Source organism: Callorhinus ursinus, unplaced genomic scaffold (assembly GCF_003265705.2).
Source record: "Callorhinus ursinus isolate GAN/ISIS: 27379988/994484 unplaced genomic scaffold, GSC_fseal_2.0 scaffold57, whole genome shotgun sequence".
Lineage (NCBI taxonomy): Eukaryota > Metazoa > Chordata > Mammalia > Carnivora > Otariidae > Callorhinus > Callorhinus ursinus.
In genome coordinates this window covers 4389748-4414480 of record NW_027397119.1, presented here as the reverse complement: position 1 = coordinate 4414480, position 24733 = coordinate 4389748, and the positions used below count along the sequence as shown (strand labels likewise).

At 36.3% G+C, this 24733-nt stretch overlaps 1 protein-coding gene and 1 long non-coding RNA gene across 11 annotated transcripts in view; one reads left to right on the top strand and one right to left on the bottom strand.

The window, feature by feature from the left end:
* The window catches only part of LOC112811199 (uncharacterized), a 54918-nt gene extending 33188 nt beyond the window's left edge, over positions 1-21730 (top strand). For 2 of the 6 annotated variants that reach the window (XR_012375839.1, XR_012375836.1), the window contains exons 2-8: positions 2115-2219; positions 6166-6206; positions 11213-11300; positions 12984-13116; positions 14723-14864; positions 15846-15998; positions 21433-21730. This is a non-coding gene — a long non-coding RNA (uncharacterized lncRNA). The remainder of the gene's footprint in view (positions 1-2114; positions 2220-6165; positions 6207-11212; positions 11301-12983; positions 13117-14722; positions 14865-15845; positions 15999-21432) is intronic. The other 4 variants (XR_012375840.1, XR_012375837.1, XR_012375838.1 and 1 more) reach the window with 3 other exon arrangements.
* Positions 1-24733, bottom strand: part of CAMSAP2 (calmodulin regulated spectrin associated protein family member 2) — a 108140-nt gene that overhangs the window by 3323 nt on the left and 80084 nt on the right. For 3 of the 5 annotated variants that reach the window (XM_073884601.1, XM_073884602.1, XM_073884603.1), the window contains 12 exons: positions 22291-22432; positions 21852-21991; positions 14736-14829; positions 13029-13122; positions 10007-10086; positions 9650-9719; positions 7043-9245; positions 4799-4935; positions 4118-4338; positions 3016-3115; positions 2097-2212; positions 235-353 (listed from right to left, as the gene is read on the bottom strand). In XM_073884601.1, coding sequence (XP_073740702.1) covers positions 235-353; positions 2097-2212; positions 3016-3115; positions 4118-4338; positions 4799-4935; positions 7043-9245; positions 9650-9719; positions 10007-10086; positions 13029-13122; positions 14736-14829; positions 21852-21991; positions 22291-22432 — 3516 coding nt within the window. The remainder of the gene's footprint in view (positions 1-234; positions 354-2096; positions 2213-3015; positions 3116-4117; positions 4339-4798; positions 4936-7042; positions 9246-9649; positions 9720-10006; positions 10087-13028; positions 13123-14735; positions 14830-21851; positions 21992-22290; positions 22433-24733) is intronic. The other 2 variants (XM_025855174.2, XM_025855173.2) reach the window with 1 other exon arrangement.

Sequence of the window (24733 nt, the reverse complement as noted above, 5' to 3'; positions counted from 1 at the left end):
ATAATTTTATATTATTATCTAAGTCTCTCCTAGTCTTAATTAAGTCCGCAGTCTTCTAAAATCCTGTTTGAAAGTGAACTAACTCAATCTAAAGTTAAACATAGCTACAGATCTTTTATACACTGTTGAAATCCTAGGAGGGGATGAAGGGTATTTTCTCTCGAACTGGTAGCAGAGAAGACTCCTATAATTTTAGAATACTGCCAAATTTAATTTTCATGCAAACATACTTACCTCCAGTATTTTTTTCTTCTGACCTTCATTTACTTTTCCAGCCAAACAGCAATGAGCTAAAGCATTTTGTATTATGTGCTTATTGGATTTTGCACTGGGTTCTTTGTAGAGCTTTGGTCCTGTGATAACAATTTAGCAGCAAAATAAAAATACCATTCCTAAGTCAGAAATACTACTATGTTTAAATGATATAATTGTTCCTATATTGAGGAAACACTAACAAAAAATCAAAAGTCTGTGCCTAAAGGCCTCTGAGTGGCTGTACTCCAATTGGAACATTGTTTTATCCACACAGGGAGACATCTTAAGGACCTTGCCAAGGCTGCTCTGAGACAGTAGTGCTAAAATCAAACAGGTCGTAATTGCCACACTGCTTCACCTTCTTTCTCAAGTCTGCTAAGGTTACCAGTGAACTTAAAGCAGAATGGGCCCAGGAGTAATTATAGCTTTTAAAAAGACAAGAAAAGCTTCATCTTTTTCTTCATCCACATACCTGAGTTTTTTAAGCATTTGTTTTCTTTAACCAATTCTACTCCTCGGTCTGCAAAGCAACGGAAGTACCTTCTGCCATTTTCCCGGAAGATTCCTACTAGGAAGGATAGTAAAGTACAGACTCCCTATTTCATACTGACTCACCTCTGTGCCGGAAGGCAAGGACTGTCCTTACCCTTCATAGTGAGCCGAGAAACCAGCCCTGATTGGCAGCATTTATGTCTTTCTGTGATATAAATCACTCCTACCATGGCTACTATCAAGCTACCAATGGTTCTGCAGCTGGCATAATTCCTGAAAGTTTAACAGTTTCAAGAGCCCTATGGTAGGAGCTAGTCCAGCATACCACTGCCACTGTGTAGCTCTAGGTTTGAAACAGTGCCTGGCAAATATGCTTGTTAAGTGAACTTACATAGAGAAGCAGAGGGAAAAACAAGGAAATACCATCCAATTCCTGGCATTAAACGCTGTCCCACCGGCTACAGGAGGAGTGAAGTGCACATGGGAGGTCAGCAAGTTCTAACCTCCTTAGGCCTTCATGGGGCTTCCATTTCCAGTGGGTCACATGCGGACAGAGGCAGTCTCCACTGCCCCCTGCTCTCCCCCTGCATGTTCTCCTATGCCTTTCCACTTTAGATCCCAATGGCTGCTCATGTTTCTTCTCATTTTCTCTCCTGCTTCATTTCTTTACAGGTGTCTTACATTTTGTTCTTCAATCTGCTTTTGTTTCAGTAATGCCTACCCAAATAAAGGCTGGAAGAGGATCAGACGTGAGGCTGGATGCCTTCCCGGATCCAATGCATTCTTATCTTTTAGAGCCCCTTCATACTTTGTTGTTGTTGTTTTTAGTAGGCTCTATGCCCAACATGGGGGTCAAACGCACAACCCCTAGATCAAGAGACAGAGCCTGCTAGGTGCCCCCACCCCAGCTTAATACATTTTAAAGATGCACAACTCTAGATACCTGAAATCCCAATGTTAGAGAGAGGGCTTTGTGGATTCTAGCCTTTTCTCAGTACTCAGGACCTATGTATTGCTGACAGAACCTCTCTAAAACTTCTTTAGACCCAAACCACAACACAGATATGGTCAGCATCTTAAAAAAAGAAGTAGAGGGATGAGGTGTAAGTGGTACGGCTAATTTTGTTTAGAAACTGATCTCAATTCATCTGGGACAAGTCACTGCCTCCCTAAGTACAACCGCATCACAGAAACTGACCTTCCTGAAAGGTACCATCTGCACTCAGTGTTCTTGATCAGATCCCCCCGTGTCTAGACCAAGAGAAGAGCCCATGAAACTTTCATTAGGATAGCCTGTATTTGTTCTCATGACTGTATTAAAATGTCTCCCTAAAAATACAGACCCTGACCTGTGTATTCTGTTCCAGAAGCCACTGAAGAAGTTGTTGATGCATTTTCCCAGTCCTTCTCCCCGTTTCGACTGCCGCAACGACTTGGAGACAAGAAGCCTTCTACAGACTCAGATCTAAATGGTAAATAAAACATTTTTTATGTCTCAAACAGAAGAATATTTGGGGGTCAGAAGGGGTATATGTGAAAGTACCAACCAAAATCAACCTAGAAGCTTAAAAATCAAAAGATGGCGTAGCTGCCTTATTCCAGCTATACATCCAAGTGCCTGGATACAACAGGCACTCCGTATGTACCTGCTCACTGAGAGGATCAATGTTTTCCCACATGAAAACTGGCAATTACCGCAACAGGATGGTGATACAAAGATCACAACTCAGAACTCATGCCTGTCACTACATTCTAGGTTTGAAACAGTGACTGGCAAATATGCTTATTAAGTAAACTTACATAGGGAAGTACACACATTCTCTTTCTATATGGGTATTAGAGTATCACGTAATGAAATAGAACTTCAGTTTCTAATCTACATCCAAGAGAGACAGTACAAAAGGGATTTGTCCCAAGTTAGGCAGCCTACTTTGGAATTATTCTGCCAGAGGCGGGGGGAGTAGAGAGGCTGGCACTTATATAGATGATGTGCTATTTCTGCACACTATGATTTTACCACAACCATGTCAGCAATTACTGTTAACATTTTATAGTTTATAAAAAGTATCTTATCAATGTCAGTAATCATAAAAGATAAAAAACAGTCAAATATGAATACCCTCTTTATACGTAAATTTATTTTAACAGAAACACAAACAGTCCCAGTCAGCAAAACTATAAAAATTTATGTTATTCATTCATTATAAAATACAACATAATTGCTGGAAACATTCTTTTCTGTGAAAAATGTTCACATTATGGATTTACCTTGGTGTCCTCTTGCCTGAATGCACACTCTCGTTATCACCTGTGTTCAGTGATGCCAAAGAAAGGCTAGAGACTGAAAAAACACGATAAAGTCGTGATCCTGAATAAAAACAAAATTAGAAATTTAAAAGAAGCAACTAGAAAAGAGTCTGTTCATTAGATAACACCAGCATATGAAAACTGAGCTTCTGTAGTTTCTTTTCTTTTTTTTTACTTTTACTCTAAACACATAATATGCTTGCATGCATATATGCACAATTTATTTAGAATTAGCAGTGTACCTACTTTTAAGAAATAATGATAAAACTAATTGCTGTTAGGATTTATTCCAAAAGGAAAGTGGTAATATGAGACACTGATATTGTAACTGTAAGAAAAAAGTTAAGAAAAGAAATTAACAAAAAAAATAAAATATATTTAGGAATATTTAATTCCTATGTGGGAAATTAATTTACTAATTTTAGCCAGTACTAGGTATCAAAAAATTCTGTTGGCTAGAAAAGGCAGAGTTCTCTTTAAACAGTCAATGTTATATTATTTTTCCTCAGTTTTAAAGTAACTATGGGAATTCTCTATAAAGTTTTCCATGGGGTTTAGTTTTAATAAAATATATATTTTTTTAAAAAGTGAGTATATGTGCTAAATTTTAGGATACATTCTCTCAACTCCAAAAATTATAGATTTGGACGCTTGACCATTTCTGTCTTAAAGGAGGGACTCATGAACTCTTGCTTTTATATTCCTTATTATACCAATGGGTTTCTTATGTATTTCCATGCATACAGTGTTTATCCTTAAATGAACAAGTATGGAAACAGTATTAACAATTCAGAGAGATTATATCTGAGGGCAGAGTTCCCTGATAGGTTAGTATTTATACCGGATGCTTTAGCACTCACACGGGCTCTACTGAATATATGCATGCACACATAACACACTTAAGTCATAAAAAAACTACATTTGCTCATTTTGGTTTTCCAAATTAGCATGCATCATCTCAATTGTGTATCCAATTTAGCATACCAAAGCACAGTCAAGTTAGTATGATAAACCAGGCTGGTGTTTTTTTTATGAACAGACTCTTCATAATAAGCTGTGTTACCTGGAGGACCTTTTATTGGTGTTTTGGGAGACTCAATATGATCTCTGTGAATAGATTTTGGGCGCTGTTTCTTTTGTTTTGCTATTTGAGGACGGGGTTTAATTACTGTATCCATGTCTTCCATTAGTTTCAGTTGTTTTCGCCTCATATACTCCTGTCTGATAAATTCTCTGCGCGCTTTCTCATCTTCCTTCTTCTGACGCTCTTCCTCAGTTTTACGCCTAAGAAACCAAATGGTTGAATTTCTTATTCTGCACACTAAAGAGGGAGTATGGCTTTGATGCGAGAAGGGAGAATTATTACATTTCAGCACCTTGGGAAAAAATGGTTTGTTTAAAATACACTTGAGATAATTTAGATCACTAAAATATACATAAACATACCATTAGTAAATGACTGCTTTTAAAAAATATGTGTGTAAAAACCAGTGAAGTTATTTTAAATTAATGTTTCTGGAGAATGTTACTTTGAAATGCCTCAAACTTAGGATAAAAATGTACAAGCGACCAATACTTTGGGAAAATAAATTAACTTATAAAGAGCACCAGAAATCAGCATTAATTCAGTTGTCTCCATACGCTGCAAACGTCTGAACAACCTGTTAAGTATCCCTGAGAAAGCACAGCCCGGCTGCATACCCTCAGCACTCAGATCCAGGGCCCGCACGGCCCTAGCCTTTACCTCGTTTCCTCTTTCTTATGCTCCATCTCTGCTTCCAGCTGCTGTTTCCGAAGCTGAGTCTCCTTCTCCCTCCGCAGTCGTTTCTCCAGCAAAGCTGCCCGTTTCATTGCCATATCATTTTCTGCTTTTTGGTCATCCTAAGCATGGATTTCATTGAAAAACGTGTAATGTTGTGTGCACCAGTATTCTCATTTTCAACTGTGGTCACATTTATAACTGAAAATTCAAACTATCTAGTCATCCTTATTCCAATCCCACCATATGTGGACATGTTCCAGAAATTATGAAGGAAGAAGTGAATCAGGGGCGCCTGGGTGGCTCAGTCGGTTAAGTGTCTGCCTTCAGCTCAGGTCACTCAGTGGGGAGTCTGACCCTCCCCCCTACCCCTGTGTGCTCTCTCTCTCAAATATTTTTTTAAAAAGTGAATTAAAGTGGTAACAGTTCTATCAACTACCAAAGGACACTTACACTTACTTAATAACATGTTTATAAAACCTAGGAAGTTTGCAAAGAACCATAACAAGAAAAAAAAAGGGGCAGAGGTGTTTTTTTTGGACCCTAATAAATAACTTAAAAGCAGGGAGTTTTCCCTCAATTTTAAAAATTGCATTCAAACTAGGGCACCTGGCTGGCTCAATTGGAAGAGCACACGACTCTTGATCTTAGCGTCGTGAGTTTGAGCCCCATGTTAGGTGTGGAGATTACTTAAAAATAAAATCTTTTTAAAAATTCCATTAAAAATTGTATTTAAAATACATGCTCAATAAAGAAAACTCAAGTAAAAGTACCCAAAAATTAGCTATATGGTTATATCACATAAATGAAACCACTGCCGCATGACAGAATGGACATGAAGGTACAGATGTGCTGCCTGTTTCACCCTGAAGGATCCTCTCCCTTCCGTGTTCCTTTCTCTGCAAGGAACAGAGGTAGCCAGGGTCTCTAAAATTAGTAAACTGTTATCTATTTATGTCTACAGTAGCATTCTATTAAAAATTAGTCATTTTACATGGTTAAGAGACTAAACATGACTCACATTCAAATTTCTAAACTTTAAAAGGGGCTAAATGGCAATCACCCTGAGATCAACTTTAAAATAAATTACAAATTTCCAATATTAAATGACCAAAAGTAAAAATAGTGATTGTAATTCCTTCAATATTCTTGGGTTCTTATTCCAGTAGGACTGCTGTTTCAATTTAAAATCTTAAATTATAAACTGATGCTGTTGAGGGTTGTTTTTTTCCTCTGTATTCCAAATTGTGGAGCTAGACAGGATCAGAGTTGATCTTTAGTTCCTTAATTAAAAAAACAAGAGTAACACATCCATATGTTTCTGATTATTAAAAAAATATTCTTTCCTATAGGTAATTTGGAAAATACAAGAAAACAAAGATGAAGAAAATGGGTAATTAGGAGAAAAATTTAAAAACACTAAGCTCTTGTTTTTCTAATACCTATGATAAATTTTAAGATCTTGACCATCAAAAGGTGATACTGTTCAATATTTGTGTTGGCTGGCTACAGTATGTTGTATACAATATCAATATTGAGATTAGGAGTCATATGCTAGACCTTTGTCCAATGCTTTTAAAGGAGCTATTTCTGTTCAAACTATATACGTTATTTTTAAATGTTTCACCTTGCAAGGTTATGTCTGGTCAATTTTTTAAAAAGATTTTTAAGATTTTTATTTTTATTTATTTGTCAGAGAGCGAGCACAAGCAGGGGGAGTGGCAGGCAGAGGGAGAAGGAGGCTCCCTGCGATGCAGGACTCGATCCCAGGACCCTGGAATCATGACCTGAGCCAAAGGCAGACACTTAACCAATTAGGTTACCCAGGCATCCCTTAAAATTTTTTTTAAGAAACAAAACTTTTAAAAGGAAAGAAAATTAAAAAAAAACTAAAATATACTTACATGCAATGCCAAATTATGTGCTTTTTACAAACTGACAACTCTTGGAAGAGATCCAAATAGCTTAACATTTTTTTAAAAGGCTTTTATAAAAGCAAGCAAGAGAGGCAGAGCAAAAACAGCATATCTAAACATGTACCATGACCTTGGTGAAAAGAAGACTGTTCAGTGTGCTTGGATGTCACGACAAGACACCAAGGGGAGCCCCAAAATGTATTTCAGGGTTAGTGGCAGGCTTGTAACAAAAGGGACTACTATTAAAAGAGTACATCAACTAAACCAAACCCATCTAATGATGATGCCCAAAACGATGAAGATTAGTTATTACCTTAAAAAAGAATCCACAGCATACTTTCTGGTCATCATCAAATTGTTCTTTATCACTTTCTCCATCGTATTTTTCAACAGATACATCAGCCTTTTCAGGAGGTTTCAGATCTGAGAGGGAAACTTCAATCAGATTAACATTTTTAGGAGCAGCAGGTGGGAAAACAGGTTTAGGAGGAGGCTCTGCAGGCTGGTTCAGCTGGTCTTCATTTGGTGTCAGTCGGACGGTCTCTGTGATAGGCTGGGACAGGACTTCAGAAACTGTTGACTCAAGAGGCCTGATCTCCTTTTCTTCTGGGTTACGTACATGCTGTCCCGCAGGCCCTTTGGATTCCAGTTCTTCCTTTTTAACTTCTTCCTTAGGTTTGGATTCCTTTAACTGAGGCTCTCCGTCATCCCCAAAACATACAAATGACCTAGTCTGAATAGGAACTTGACTCGGTGAAAACCTCCGTAACCGAGGAAGACTATCCACAGACCTAGGGGGCGTCAGCGTTCGATTCAAAGGCGTTATTTTTAATTCATTTGGCCTAGGAGTCCTTTGATTTTTAACAGAAAAAGATGTGCTCTTCCTGTTGGAAGACTGTGGGGATGGATGGGTAGGACGGGGGGCATCTGACGAGAAGGGTGCACTGGCTGACGACAGGCCTGCCTGCCTGGAAGGTTTAAAATCTCGGATCTGTTTTTGTGGAGAGGGCTGAGGAGGTGAAATCACCCAGGACTGCTGCTCCCTCATCTGCATTAACATCTCCTGCTGAAGTGACAAGCGCTGCATTTCTTGTTGTAGAAAATGGAGAGATGAATTTAACTTTTCAATGGACTTTGTATATTCTAAGATCTCTCCCTCATTTAAAGTCTCCTCCGAGGGGCTTGCCAGGTTCCACTGCTTCTCTGGATCAATGGGTGTGGTTGGAGACTTCAGCCATTTGGCTTGAGGATTCTCCATGCTTTCCTTCAGATCCACCAAAGACTTACTCCTCTGTCCATTAGCCTTTTGTGAATCCTTTTCTTTTGCTCGATCGGTATACACTTTCTCATCTTCTGCACCGGCTGCTTCCTCTCGAAGAGGGGAAATGCCATCCCCTCTCTTTTTCACCACAGTAAGAAATGCCGTCCTTCCCATCTTCTGCCTCTGCTTGGTGAAAGCAGCCTCCATCTTCTTCTTCTGGGCTTCTATAGCGCGCCTCTTTTCTTCCAGTTTCATCCTAAGATGCACCATTTCAGAGGCCAACAGCTGGGTAGTGTCCCGGCCTTGTGGAAGGCCTGCTTCTTCTGGAATTTGTCCCCAAGCAACCACGTGCGGAATGTTAAGTTCAGAGCCTTCTGGCGTAGTTTTCTGAGAACTGCTCCCGCTACTTTTCCCATCAGTATGATTCAGTTTCCTGAATTTCTGTTCAGCAAAGCTGGTCATTTTAACTCCAGAACTAGAAGAAGCACTGCTACCTGGTTGAGACTTGGTACTTACAGTACTTGGACAAGGACTCAAAGCTTCTCTGGGGTTGCTGGTTCGAATATCATAATCCTGAAGAAATTTAGATGCGTCGTCCATGTCAGAGTCTAAGCTTACAGTGTAATCTCTCAAAGAAGAATCTTCATCCATGGTTTCCGGGATATCTTCTGAAGGAACATGAATTCCAGTGTCTACTTCAGTATTGTCAGTTATGGGACTCAAGGCACCTTTTGTATCAGTTATGTTATCAGGACTAGACTGATTTAGCTTGATGTTTGAATTTAGGATACTCATTTCCTGGTTATGAAGAAAGAAGCCATTAGCAATGTGGTCTGGCTGAGATGTATGGGGAGATTTTTCAGTATCATGAATTATCTGTAATGCTTCTTCAATGCTTGGTGTCTCAATCTGATTGCCAAACTCATCTAGGAGTACCCTATTTTGTAAAGCTCCATTTGGAAGCTTATAATGAATATTCTCATTGGAATTTAGTTCATTTGTATTAAGGGGCGTGTAAGATTTGAGGCCACTGTGAGAGTCTATATTAAGTTCTTCTTCAATGCTTTCTGCTTCCTCTTCTCCATTTACTGGCTTAAAGGACAAGTTTTTCCTAATATTTTTAGATACACGATTATTGTTCAGAGTAAGTCCTTCATTACTAATAGAACGAGTGATTCCTCGGTTTGGAGTGGATCTGTGTACAGTATTTTCTTTATCAAAAGAAATATCAAACGAAACTCCATGCACTGATGATCTAAAAAACATTTAAAGAAAAAAATTCTTAAACACACCCAGAAAAGAAATGATTTGATACCCTTTAACAATTATTTAAAATTATACTTCCTTTCTTTTCCCATTTCTCATAATCCTATTGTGCTCAAGGTAAATGTAGGGCTACTGGGCTGCCTTTAACATTTAGCCCCTTTGAACTCTCGGTCATCTGCCTACATTGCCCTTTTCAAAGTGAGGTACTAATTGCAAGTTGGCTATCAACAAAATAGAGAAAGAGAAAGAGAGAGAATTAGCATTTCTTTCTCTTTTTTAATTACTGAAGCATAGTTGACCATGTTATATTAGTTGCAGGTATACAATATAGCGATTCAATAAACAGCATTTATTGATAATGTGAATATACTAAAAATAATTCCCTTTGTTTACCTTTTCTCTTTGGGCCATGTCCCTATGAAACCATCAACATAGGACATAGATGAAGACCTTCTAATTCCTCCTTCAAATGCGAAAAAGAAAAAGTCATTGAAAGTATGTAAAAAATTTTAACTTACAGCTTAACAGATTTCAAATATTTCAGGATTCATTAAGAGCACTAAAAAGTAAGTAGGTGGGATATACAGAGAAATAGAGATCATTTTATTAGGAAAAGCAAGCACAGAGAAACAAATCAACCTTTTAGTGTATATATAACACTTTTCCAAAAGAAAAAGAAGACTAGATATTTTTATTTACATTTATTCTCAATCATTTCCCAGTTAACCTAGGTTTTTTCAAAAATACTACCTGAAGCTGAAGAATGAGCTTGGGAGCATGAATGTCTAGAAGGCAAATGATGAGAGTGTGTAAAGGCAGCTCCTTCCCCACTGCAATGTAAAATAAATTAAAAGTGTTTTAATATGTTTTAGTTCTTTAATATAAACTTTACACAGAATGGCTGAAATTAGAAACAACATTATCACCTCTGACTCTGCATCCTAAATTAAAAAAAAAGGAAACATTGTTTAAACCAAACGTGGCTGTGAGTATATGAATCTCTATGTATTTTATATCTTTTAGTCAAAGAGCCTGAAATATTTTCATACACACCTCAACGGCCTTGTGAGATAAAATATAGCCTATTATTTTCATTTTACAAATAGAAAAACAAATGAGTAAGTTAAATGAAAGTCATCAGTTGGAAATATTTAAGTCTCTAGAAACTACAGGTATAATAAACACTTGTAAAAGATCCTGACAGCCTCCCTGCTCACGGACCTGTGTCTGTACATCTCTAACAGTTACATCAATTAATATTAATATATAGAGCTGCACCTTGAAGACCTCAATGCCCACAAAGATAGGAAGCTTTCCTATTTCTTAATTCGACCCCATCTAAATTAATTCAGGGGATGAGGTAGTCTATTTCTCAAATTATCATGACATTTGGCCCAAATTTAATTTTTCTCCAAGTTTAAAGTCTTTTGTAGCCTACCTTATAGTCAAGTGCAGAAGTTACACATCCCAACCCCCAATCAATTGAGAATAACCCAACCCCCAATCAATTGAGAATAAATTGGGGAACAGAATGTATGTAGTGACTTCTGTAGTCCCCCTTCAAATGACATTATCTTTTGGCTATTGTAAACTGAGAACATGAACAAGTCAACCAAAAAAGGCAAATGAAACAACAATATTTTGCTCTTACTATTTAATGAAAGCTTAATCAGTGAGCTTTTCTAAAGGCAACAATACCTGGAAAACTTGCATAACCTTGTCTCCAAAGCAAATGCTTATCTGCTTCCGTGTGCCTTTTGCCCCTAAACTGCACATCATATTTTCTCTCAGAGGACTATCAGGAAATACTCACCTGCCCCCTATCATGTTTGTTTCTGTTATCCCTCCCTCTAAAATCACTGCCCCTGTTTCTACTCTCCCTTACATCTGACAGGAGGCTAATCCTGAAGATACACAAGTTCGTAATTAAAATATATTCACTCTCTTCTTCTCCAGATAATGGCTAAAGTGTTTTAAATTCCTATGAATTGCCTCACTTTCACATCTGCATAGAAAATTTTGATCTGGTGTAACTGCTGAGCAGGTTAGTAGTCAAGTGTGTGGATTAGCTGCTACAAACGTTTTTTGCTTTGCCTGTCTTCTCCCTTTGTTTTCCCCTCACAACTTCATTAGGGGCACTCACATTTGTACATGTGCCTGCATTATTCTCAGGAAGAGTGGAAACTTTTGTCTCCTTCCTGAAAAGTTCTACAATGGGAGAACTCCTGTGGACCACGTGGGGGCTTACAGAAATGAGAGGATTAGTAGGATCCTAGAATGACAGCTACACAGTGTCCCTTCAAGGAAAAGAATTTAGACATCCATCTGCTAGGAAAAATGAGTAAGGGCAGCCACTGAGATGTCTGAGAAACAGAAAAGAGAGGAGTCTTCCAGAGGGCCTTAAGACATTTTCCATTGTCAGAAATGTGAAGACGGTCCAACTAAGGTTCCTAAAAATAATAATTTTGGGATAATCTAGCCTCAAAGCAGAAAGTTTCAGAGATTTTAAAGATTTAATAGTACAAGAGTCATAACTAGAATGCTGAATGTTTTCTAAATTTTCAAGGAAGGAAATGTCACTATATAATCAACCCAGGAAAACACCAAGAAAATTAATGTGTAGAAAAAAGTTTCCTGTAGGAAAAAATATAGAGAAGCTCCTAGATCAGCAATATCCTAACTTAACCTCTTTTTGTAAAATCTCAGGCATAGTTACAGAATAGAAAACTTAGTGAACATAGTAAGACAATCCATAGTAGTAAATCAGAGGGTAGGGAAGGAAAATGCTTTCTTAATCTGTAGGAAGGACTTTAGAGACATCAGCCAGTCCAGAGGTAAGAAGCCCTACAGAGGCAATAAGAGTACTGAAAGGGTTCTGTCCAGGTTCCAGTTTTACACCCATTAGCACCCACTCGAGAGAGAAAACTTCTTAAATGTGTGAAGTGGGTGACAGCTCAGTACAAGTTCATATTTTTATGTTAAGCCAAGAATTCACAAAGAAAGTACTTTCAATTGCTTGTTCATCATTTTTAAAATGTAGTTTTAATGGATCTGCTTGGATTTCTGAAACACTGCAAAATACAGCAATTTTAAACTTAAAAAGATAAATTAGGAGTCCAAAGTCAATAAAATTTTAGGTTCTAATAAGTACACATAAAAAACTACTTATAGGATCTGCTGAAAAACATTTTAAACAAACTCATGTGTCTATCATATGTTTGGGTCAGAAGTCAGGATTATCCTGATAGTAAATTTTTACTTTGCTCTCCATTCAGTTCCTGATATGAAGAACTAAAGCATCACACATAAAGATTCAGTATTACAATAAACATTCTATTGTGATCTTTGTTTAGCTATAGGAACCAGCAAACAGCACAGCAAGGGAAACTACCCCGAAGATTAAAAAAATAAAAAAATTTAAAAACCCAAATACAAATTTAAAATTCCCCCCACCCCGAGGCTTATCATTTAAGCAGTTCTCAATGATAAACAAGTTTTACAGCAAAAATTTGGTTTTAAGTTGGTTATTTGAACCTCAGAATGTATTCTCCCACTTTTGAGTGTGATTCCTTAAAGCCTATTTATGAAACATTCTTTTCTGTGTAAATTCAATTACATTTAAGTTAAAACAAGCTGTAATACATGCTGTAAGCTAGTTAAAACTTACTTAGTTCAAAGTCCAACTGAAATTTTAAAAACTAATGAAATTTTATTTTGATTTCATTAGCAAATGGAATGGAAACAGTGAAAATGAAGTCATTCTGGACTCTACCTTGAAGTGAAGTCAGAACTACACGAACTGTCCAAGATGTTTGTTTTGGCTGCATTCAAGACAGGAATTGAAGGCATATCGTTCACAGGTTCAGCTACAGTAAAAGATAAAAGCCTCAAAATTATGTATTTAGCATGTTTCCACCATTAATAACTTCCATTTTCCTATTGTAGCATATTGAAAAATTTCTTCTTAAATAATTTTCAAAGGTAAAATTTAAAACTCTTCGAGTTCTGGCTTAAAAAAATTGATTAAGGCTAGCTGGGGGGAAGGAAGTGGGGGGAGGCCTAACATAAAAAATAAATACAGGTATTTAAAAATAAATCTGAGTGTCTAATTTTGCTAAAGCTTTCATAGAACTTCAGTTACATATGGTAATTTCTTTATGAAATATTTGATATTCTGGTAGTCAATTAAGAGAGACAGAATTTCACTGGTCAATAATTAAACCCCCCGTAGAGTTCATATTTTTGTAAATAACTCTGGGGAAGACTCCATTTAAGTTTTGCCTTTGAGACCTAATGTAATAGCTGTTGAATATTTTGAATAGTGGGCTTCACAGATAAAAATCACAGAACACAGTGTAAGTGAAAATTCTATATTAATTATAAAAAGTTGTACAGATATTGTTTATGATAATTACTGAAGACACCTGACTTTATTACATGGCCTTAAGAAAGGATCTTAACTTCTTTGTAGGTATTCTTTGATACATAATGGTTCAATAATCAGAATCTGCCCTAAGCAGCTTAGAGATGGAACAGATGAAATACTCTTTATTGCATAGTTCACAGAATTTTGCCTGAGATGCAGTGGGCATGCTGGAAGCAAGCTCATTCTACTCACTACAGTGACATGCCTTTCTCTTGACTACATATTTTTTCCTCCTTCCTGATCTTTTTGTTTTCTTTAATTTTTTTGAGAGGGAGGAGATAGAGGAGAAATAAGGGTAATGGTGAGAAAAATATCAAAATCTGGAGCCAAGGAAAGCAGCTAAGTAGTTGGGATGCACAATAATCGTGTTTTGTGTTTGGCAGGACAGCCATTGGCAGCAGAAAGAACTGGTCCCGTAGTTATGGTGGAAGAAAAGTTCTTTAGTGGAGCTAAACTTATAATTTAAAATCCTTTTTCCCCAAGAGGAATAAACCTCTGGTTTCATGATGGAAGCCAAAGGAAAATTTGTTTTAGAGAGAATGCAGGAAGATTTTTTGTTCTTTATTTCTAGGGATCTTTACAGTGACCCCTTTATTTTTTAGTTTTCTTATATGCAATCAATAGATCATGATATATAATAATCATAAAACATACCAGACTTAAAAATATGTATATAAACCTTTTTATGGTTTAATGGTCAATTCAAATTGTAGGTTAAAGCCAAGACATCATTTAAGTGGATTCTGGGTAGCAATATTAAAAACTCAGCATCTAATGGAATAAAAGCTAGAGATGGGGGTAAAAGATGCAAAGAGAGGAAAGTAGGCCAAGAGTTGAAGCTAAAAATTCCACAACATAAGGCTTCAAATTCAGAGCTGTTCTCTCCTACATCATCTGTCTCACAGAGAATTTAGTAGCTTTAAATATTAAAATATTCAGAATTTATCAAGGCTAATAGCTGTTTTATAACAATAATAGGATTCCCTCGAACAGAATAACCAGGGGAGGTTGGATAAACTCTCCATTTTGTTTGTTTCCAGGAACACCTACTACCTCCTTGCGGACGAATGACACGAGGCTGCACAAATGAGGGCTTCACAACTTCGAACCACCAGAAGAGCTCTGCCATGAACACCAAGTAGTTACTCTACATAAGAGAGTTAAGAAAAGGAGAAAAATCAGGTAAGATTTGACCAGAAAGTGATGATAAATACAATTTTATTCTGTTTTACCTATTAAAATAGGTTTAAATCTCATTCCTTCATTGGAGTATATCTAATCTAGGCTATTAAATCTGGGATAGAAAATTAATGCTTATAGGGAAAATTTATAACAGCTATTCAAAACCTCTTTGCTGCTTTTCTCTATATTTCCAGAAATATAAACTGAACAGTAGTCCAGTTTATGTGGCAGGCATGGGTACCTCTAACCGTAGAACTCTGAGATAACGTATAAGGCACGCTTCATCCAAAGTCAATACAATATAAACAACTTAAACAGCCTCTGACACTCTGAAGAGTGGCTATCATTTAAAAAAAAAAAAAAAAAAACTCTTTCCAGATCCCTAGAAATTTCTCCAAAACTTAATCAGGTATCCATGTGCTTGATGATGCTAAACTCAACTGTAATCCAGGCACTAAATAACAAAAAGACTCTACATTGTTATGGCTAATTAATAATTTTGAAACATACATACAGAAACATTATACAATTTAATATATCAACCTAACTTTGAAAAGTTATTAGTAAGTTAACAATGTCCTTTGCCTTTTGATTTATATTTGAAAATGTGAATAATTTTTAAAATATCTTAAAATTATAAGAAAAGACTGAGGGTCCTCAAAAGCACATTTCTAAAACAAGCTTATATTTTAGGATCATACATCATAAAAGCTATAAACATGAAGAATTACTTTAATTGTAGGCATCTGGTAAGTTTAAAAATTAACACTATACAAAATCTGCTTTATAATTATTTAAAATACTATGCCTTTAAATTTGGCATCTAATAAAATTATCAAGTTAATATTTAATGAGGTTTTATTTCATATTAAATTTTAGTTTTGAAAATTATCATTGGAAATATGGGTGTTTTCCAATACCATGCCTTCCTGTTTTGTTGTTGTTGTTGTTGTTGTTTTAAGATTTATTTATTTATTTTAGAGAGTGAGCCATGAGTGGAGAAGGGCAGAGGGAAAGAATCTCAAGCAGACTCCCTGCTGAGCGAGGAGCTGCCCAGGGGCTCAATCTCACAACCCTGAGATCATGACTCAGCCAAAATCAAGAGCTGGACACTAAAACGACTGAGCGACCCAGGTGCCCCACTCCTACCTGTTAATTATGAATAATCCTCAAAGCTCTATATACTCTCATTTAGAGTTCATCTACTGTTTTCTCATATTTAAGCTGGTAACTTTCAAATATTCATCTTTTACCTGATAGTTCAAGAAGGCTATTGTGTATGTAGAAAAGAGACGAATCAAGGGTAATTCAGGTTTTTGTCTTCAGCAACTGATGGTACCATTTAATGAAATGGGAAAGATTGGGATAAATAGGTAGTGGAAGGAATCCTGAGTTAATAGCTTTGAGATATTCATTAGACATTTAAGTGGACTTGTCAGTAGGTGTTTGTAGGAGTCTGGAATGTTATAGAAGATAAGGCGTAATGGTGAACAGAATTTGGTAGGTTTCCTACTTTCAGCATTTGCTTTTAACTATAAATTCCCAGAATATTCGAACACTTATAGACAATACTATTTTAAGCAGTTGTTATAATTTGTGATTTTTTTTTAGAAAGGAAATGAGAATGCTCACAATCCCAAAGGCTGTGTGTTGGATTCCATCCCAACTTACCATCAGAAACTTTACATTCTTAATTATTTCTTTCTCCTATATATTCTTCCCTTCAACTGAATTCTTCCTACTTAGCTTTTAAACATGCTCAAATCTCCCAAATATAAAACAAAACCAAACCACTCAGTAAGTTTCTCCTCACTCCCACCCTCTTACCGCTTCATAAACTTCTCTAAGGTAGGCCCATGTTAACAATCTCCTTTCAGCCTTCTGGCTCCCTCATCCACTCCAATCTGGCATCCAGGCACATCCTTCCTCCAAAACAGCACTTGCTCAAGTCACCCATGACTTACATTTGTTGCTAAATCAAACAGATTTTTCAGTCTTCATCTCATTTGACCTCTCAGCAGCATTTGATACTCCTGATGTCTCCCCTCATTGAAAACCGCCATCCATGCTCATCAGCTACCAAATGACTCCCAAATGTATTAACTGTACTTACATATGCAGTGGCCAAGAGAGAGTTTTCTCTTGGATATCTCAAAGGCACCTCAAATGTCTGGAATTGAACTAGTGATCTTCCCCACAAATCTGACTTTATTCCAGTTTTACCTCACTGAATGGCATCACGATTCCAGTGTGCAACCATCAAGGATGCCTCCTACTTTCTCCCTCCCCCTATCCAGTTCATCACCAAAGCCTGCAAATTTTGCATCCTAAATATTTCTGGAATCCACCCACTTCTCTTCATCTTCATCATAATTACTGATTCAAACTGTTTCCATTTCTTGTTTAGAACACAACAGCTTTTTATTTGATTATTAGGCCAAACAAAATTTTCAAAATGTAGCACCCCTCCCCCCACTTCCACTGCTTTTGGGAAACGGACTATGGGCTACAAGAGGGTAGAGGGTACATGATTGGGTTCCTTTTTAATTTTAATTTCTCCAGTTTCATTTAATACCACATTCTCCAGAGTTCCTCATTTTACCCATCAGACTATTAAGTTAGAAGGACAAAGCTCATGGTCATCATTTTATCTTCAGATTTTTTTTAAAAGATTTTATTTATTTATTTGTCAGAGAGAGAGAGACATAATGAGCACACAAGCAGGGGGAGCAGGAAGAGGGAGAAGCAAGCTCCCCGTTGAGCAGGGAGCCCGATGCGGAACTCGAACCCAGGACCCTGGGATCATGACCTGAGCTGAAGGCAGACGCTTAACCAACTGAGCCACCCAGGCATCCCCTGTATCTTCAGTTTTGTTGTTGTTGTTTTTTTAAGATTTTATTTATTTATTTGACAGCGAGAGAGGGAACACAAGCAGGGGGAGTGGGAGAGGGAGAATCAGACTCCCACCGAGCAGGGAGCCGGAGATGCAAGGCTCAATCCCAGGACTCCGGGATCATGACCTGAGCCGAAGGCAGACGCTTAATGACTGGGCCACCCAGGCGCCCCTATCTTCAGTTTTTAAAACAGTGCCTAGGACATAATAGATGACCAATACATACTTATTGAATGAGTGTATAAATGAATGAATAAATGTGTAACAAAAAAGATCAGTTGGCAAAATTCCAAACTGTTGACAAGGCAGGGAATATCTCTGGTAATAAGATCATCATGATTTATAATTTTTCTTTATACTTATCTCCAGAGGATATTTTCTAAAGCCAAAGTATAAAACTATATTTAAAGTATTGGTCCTAGGTTCCACTCTACTAGTATAGTTAACTGAAAGCTGTCTATATCTTTTGGAAAAATACTAACACTCAACTAAATATTTTAAGGACATATCATTAAACATGAGAGAACTGCAAATCTAAAACCACAATGCAATATTACTTCACAACTGTTAGAATGGTTATCATCAAAAAGATAAGAGTAACAAGTGTTGGCGAGGATGTGGAGAAAAGAGGACCCTTGTACACTGCTGGTGGGAATATAAACTGGTACAGCCACTATGGAAAACAGTATGGCAATTCCTCAAAAAAATTAAAAATAGAACTACCATATGGATCCAGCAATTCCACTTTTTGAAAACAGGATTGAAGAGAAATCTGCATTCCTGTGTTCACTGCAGCATTATTCACAATAGCCAAGATACATATGGAAACAGCCCAAACGTCTGTCAACAGATTAATGGATAGAGATGTGGTGCATATATACAGTGGAATATTATTCAGCCATGAGAAAAAAGGAAATCCTGCCATTTGCAACAACACTGATGGACCATGAGGGCATTATGCTAAGTAAAATAAGTCAGACAAAGACTGACTATAAATTCTGTAGGATTACACTTATATGTGAAATCTAAAAAAACTGAACTCATAGAAACAGAATAGAGTGGTATTTACCAGGGACTGAGGAAACGGGGAGATTTTGGTCAAGGGGTAAAAACTTCCAGTTATAAGTGAATAACTGGGAATCTAATGATTATGGTTAACGAGATACTGTATTGTATACTCAGAAGTTGCTGAAAGAGATCACCACAAAAAGGAAATGGTAAATATGTGATATGACAGAGGTGTCAGCTAATCCTTGGTAATCACTTTGCATGCTTTAAACTTATACAACGTTGTATGTCAATTATATCCAATAAAGCTGGGAAAAAATACTTTGGTAAGATACTAAGTTTGGCCACAAGATGTCAGCATAGTAAGAGATAGTTTTCCCAAGTAACCAAAGCTTATAAAGATCATTTCTTCATGAATTTATGATGATGAAACAGCAATAAATCTGTTACCATATTCTAGGCATGATACCAAATAAATTTCACTTAAAAGCTTTCCTTCCTTTTAGTTAAGACAGTCATGCAACTATATATTAACATTCTTAAATAATATAAACAATGCAGAAGAATACATATATACAGAACATGGAATATAAAGTATGCTTCAACTACTCTCCTCCAAATCCTAATATCACACTCAGAAGAAACCACTGTTAAGTTTTGTGTTTATCCTTCTAATCAACCTTTTTCTATGCAAAGATTTGCATACAAATAGAAAAAAATTGTTTTTAATATATAAATTACATCATGCTATAATGGTTGCTACCCACTTTCTTCACTTAATAACATCTTGGAGAGCTTTCCGGATCAGTAAAAAATACCTACACCTTCTTCCTTTAAACAGCTTGAATGTATTACAAAAATACTTTGTGTCCCTCCTAAGATGAACTGTTTCCAACTATTAGTCTTAAAATATTCAATGGAAGTCAAAGTTGTGGTTCTAATAATTTAATAAATAATACAGAAAGTGACCAAAGCCGTTTCTGTAGACAGTTACCTATTTTTTTTTCTTAATCCCCTTTACTTCACCCATCCTTCTACCCACCTCCCTCTGGCAACCTACTAGTTTGTTTTCTGTATTTAACAGTCCGTTTTTGTTTTTGTTTTTAATTTGTCTTTTTGTTCGTTCACTTGTTTTTTTAAATTCCACATATAAGTGAAGTCATATGTCTTTCTCTGAATGATTTCACTTAGCACTATACCCTCTAGGTCTATCCATGCTGTTACAAATGGCAAGATCTTATTCTTTTTTTATGGCTGAGTAATATTTGTGTGTGTGTGTGTGTGTATACACCACATCTTAATCCATTCATCTGTAGATGGACACTTCGGTTGCTTCCATATCTTGGCTATTGTAAATAACGCTGCAATAAACATAGGGGTGTATTTATCTTTTCAAATTAGTGTTTTCATTTTCTTTGGGTAAATACCCAAAGTGGAATTACTGAATTCTATTTTTAATTTTTTGAGGAACCTCTATACTGTTTTCCATAGTGGCTTATCAGTTTGCATTCCCACCAACAGTGCACAAGGGTTCCTTTTTCTCCATATCTTCACCAACACTTTTATTTCTTTTCTTTTTTACTCTAGCCATTTTGACAGGTGTCTGTCAGTTATCTATTTTAAATATGCCTGATTTAAGAAAATGTCTTTGTATGTAGATCATGCTCAGACTAAGTCAATTTAAACATCAGGGCTATATATTATTTATTGGAATTCCAAGGAAAGCAACTTAAACAAATGTACTCGATCTTATGTCTCAATGTATTTAATGAAATGAATTCTTTGAGATTATAGAGGTAATATTTAAATTTTTTAAAGGCAAGTATCAGAACAGGCATTAACAAGATATATATGGAAATAATTATTTCCTATCTTCCATTTTGATAAAAATGGCAAGGTAGAACCTTCAAAATAAATGAATGTTTTTCTTCTGATGTGTCAGGTAGTGGGGAGTGGGCCCGTGTTGGGTCAATAGGAATAGTGGCTTATTTTGGAAAGGCCTTTACCTGTGGCTCTTTCTTCTACCTGTGGTGATCCAGAAGTGGGTGAAGGAAAAAGAGATCAGAAAGTAAGAACGTCAAGAACCACGAGGCACTAGTATCATGGTAAAAGGGGTCCGTTAGCAGTTTCTATTAAAGTTGATATTGGAACTGTGAGTAGAATGATACAAAGTTATTCCTCTCAGCCAGACTTAAAAAAAATCTATTATAAGATTATTCATCCTTAAAACCCTAAAGCAGAACTGGTAAACTTTAGGCAGGTCTGTAAGAGATATGAAGGAACTTTGTAGCTATGAGCTGCTGGGAATACCGGGGTATTAAGTCACATCACAAAATTCTGGAACAAGCAGCTGCTTCTTAACTTGCAGCTCAGAAGCAGTTACGCATGACACATGTCTCTCTTCACCACTACAAAGTAAGTTCCACCAGCACATGGAACTTACCAACACAGGATGTTGGTTTTATTCACTTAATTATCCCAACCACCCCGAACCTTACTAGGTGCTCAATAACTATTTCTTGAAAGAACCAGTGAGCATGGCCTACAGCTCAAAGGCAGTGTGTGGTATTCTGAAGCAAGGGGACAAATTCATGAAATTGAATTCCTTTTTAAAAGGTTCATTTCCAGACTATTTTAACATTTTCCTTCCCCTTTTTCTTTCCCTAGGTTTTGTCTCAAGTCCTGGGACCTTAAGGATTCCTTCTTCCCATATTCCACAGTCCTGTTGAATGCTGAAAGTGACCAGAACTTCCGTTATGCTCCCAGCATACTATCATAGCATCTGTCTAAGATTCAGAAACATGTAGTGGCTTAACCTCTATTTTGCTAACTTTAGGACAACAGGTCAGTTTTGAGAAAAAAACCACAACTTTTAAGTTTAGTTTTGTCTTGTAAAAGAAACCTGTAGCTAACAGTGCGTTAAAAACCTAAAATAAGCAGAAAAATAAAACTTTTTCCAAAAGTTCTTTTGACTGATATTAGTTAATTTGTAAGCTTATAGTGACTATGCCATTTATATATCTAGTTATATTTTTTTTTCAAAAACCTCAAAACAAAACAAAAACACCAAGAATTATTTAATTTACCTTTATGGATGAAGCAGCATACAGCATATCTTCTAGGGTGAAATGGCAACACTGGTTCAAATATTCTTGGCAAAATTCTTGAATCAGCTGCAGATTATACAGGCTATCAGCCAAAGACATGGTTTCTTTCAAACAAATATCTTCAAATAGGAAAAGAGCAAGGTGATGACTGTGGGTTAATTTGATAATATACATTTCATATCTATCTTATAGTTAGTGGCTTAATACAAATACACAATTATGTGGAATCTGTTTTACAAACACATACAAATAAATATAGGGGCTGCTACACAGAAAGACTTAGCACTGCTTTACTAAACTATCTTCCTCAGGATTATATATAAATTTTTTTTAAGCCCTCATTACTTATTAAATACTGTTGTCTCAATACTTGTCACCATCTATCTAAATCCCAGAAATATTTCACTGGAACACTTACCCTCTAATCTGACAACACCAGGACAGTAAAAATGAATAAGAGCAGCTAAAGCACAGCCGTCTGTACCATCTTTCAACAAATTTTCTACCAACGGAATGCAGGGCAGTTGCTTGAGCAATGTCTGCTCCTTCCTATAACGAGCCTACAATATAAAAAAAAAAAGAGAGATGAAAATAAATAAATCCTAAACAATATACAGGAAAAAAATAGCATTGTAGATTCTAATGTACCAGTAATATACGCCAAGAGAAATGAGAATTATTCAGCAACATCCTTCTTTTCTAAATAATACTAGACATTACTTTACCAAAGTAAAATACAGAGCAACAGCATTATAGTTTCAAAGTACTTAATATAACATTATATTGCCAATTTACATGAAATGACCTTTAAGCTAAATATTTAAATATAAAAGCATCACAAAACAGATTCTGAACATTTTGTATCCAAATCATCAGTTATGTTCTTTTGTAGATAATAAAATACATTTATTTTAATGCTGGACTTAATTTAGACCACAAGTTCTTATATGCGAAGAGCAAGAGTACTACTAGAGCATAAAGAATTATAAGAGTTCTCAAAATTGGGGAGCAGGTATAAGAATACGATACTATTCTTACAGGAAATTTGGCAATAAGAAACATCACTTTGAGGAACTAGAATATCACCAAAATATTCTGGTTTGGTATTTGAATGTTAAGATAATGTAAATAAAATATAACAACTTTGAAACTGAAAAAACCAACCCAACTGAGGTTTCATTCACCAATAACAGAGCAAATATAAGGATTTCTGCTCCCCCTCAGAAAAACAGAAGAAATCTTTGTTTTTTAAAGACTGCTTGGTGTGACTGGATACAAATTTATAAGACAGTTCTCTAAAAATGAGACATGCTCTTAAGTCAGATTACCTGGGTTCAAATCCTGGTTCTGCCACTTACTAGCTCTGTGATCTTGGACAATTACTTAAACTCTCGTTTCTCAGTTTCCCCATCTGTAAAATGGGGATAATAATAGTACCTACTTGATAGTACCACTGAAGGATGAAGTAAGGTGCTAGGCACACTGCTGGGCACATAGTAAGCAATAACTAAAGGTTGGTCTGTTATTAGCTGTCAGCTCTCCTAAAGCCAAGGAAATAAAGCTGAAGACTTAATGAAAATGCATACTGAAGTATTTTATTAGAAAAATTTATGATTATATTCATTACTGGTATTTAAAGTTTTTTTAAAGTAACCAAAACTAATTTTTCTTCTAACTCCATCTGAACTGGTTATCTATATTTTATAATTAAAATATAATTATGAGGGGTGCCTGGGTGCCTCAGTCGTTAAGCGGTTGCCTTCGGCTCAGGTCATGATCCCAGGGTCCTGGGATCGAGCCCCACATCGGGCTCCCTGCCCCGTGGGAAGCCTGCTTCTCCCTCTCCCATTCCCTCTGCTTGTGTTCCCTCTCTCGCTGTGTCTCTGTCAAATAAATAAATAAAATCTTTAAATATATATATATTATGAAATAAAATACTTTTGTGAGAATAAAAACATAAAAATAATTTACTGAAAGGAAACATTTACTTTGTGGTGGTAAGGTTAAACTTCCTTTAAATGATATCCCTCAGAAAAGTATATGGATTAATGAAGAAAGAAATATTTATTCCTATTTCTCTCTGGCTACCCAAGAACAAGATTCATGGAACATTTTTTTCCTCTTGAAATACTCAGAGAGCTTATTCTTTTAATCAGTGCACACTAGACATCTGTATTTAATGGTATGTTCCAAACTCAAGAGTACCTATATTCAGAAAAAATCACATACACACACTATATAAATTCTTTAACTGATTACTGATTTTAATATCCTTAGAAACCTTCCTCACTTTGCTGCTAGTAGAGTTTAAAATTCAACCATGAAAAAAGAGCAGAGAAGTGAAGGGAAGGGTGAGAAAGAAGAAATCAGCCAGTAGCATCTTCTAACCTCAAGTTACCCTTCTCACATTTAGTAAGCCACAGTTCTAGATCCTTACACTCCTTTCTCTGGCCAGCTAGAAACAAAAGAGTCTCCCTCTTAGAAATCCTCTAACTTGGCTGGCTGGGCTCATTCCCAAACTTCCCAGATCTCCAGGAGTAGCCTGTTTGCAGCCTGTAATCTGAACTGGACTGAGCTGAGCGCCAGGGTCATGGAATAAAAGACTGAATTGTGATTTGTCTTACTGCTCTCTGCCAAGTAGCACTTCTATACAAGGCACACACACATACACAGAGCCTTATAAGGCTTTAGCAATAAATGTAGATGGTTTAGAATAGACTGATTATTTGGGATTTATGAGAGGCATGCTAAAACATTTTCTTGAAGATTATATCCTAAAAGATGTTATCAGGTAAATCAACTTTTAATCTTGAAATCATGTACAATTCCCATTTGAAGTTCATGAAAGTTGTCATCTTTTA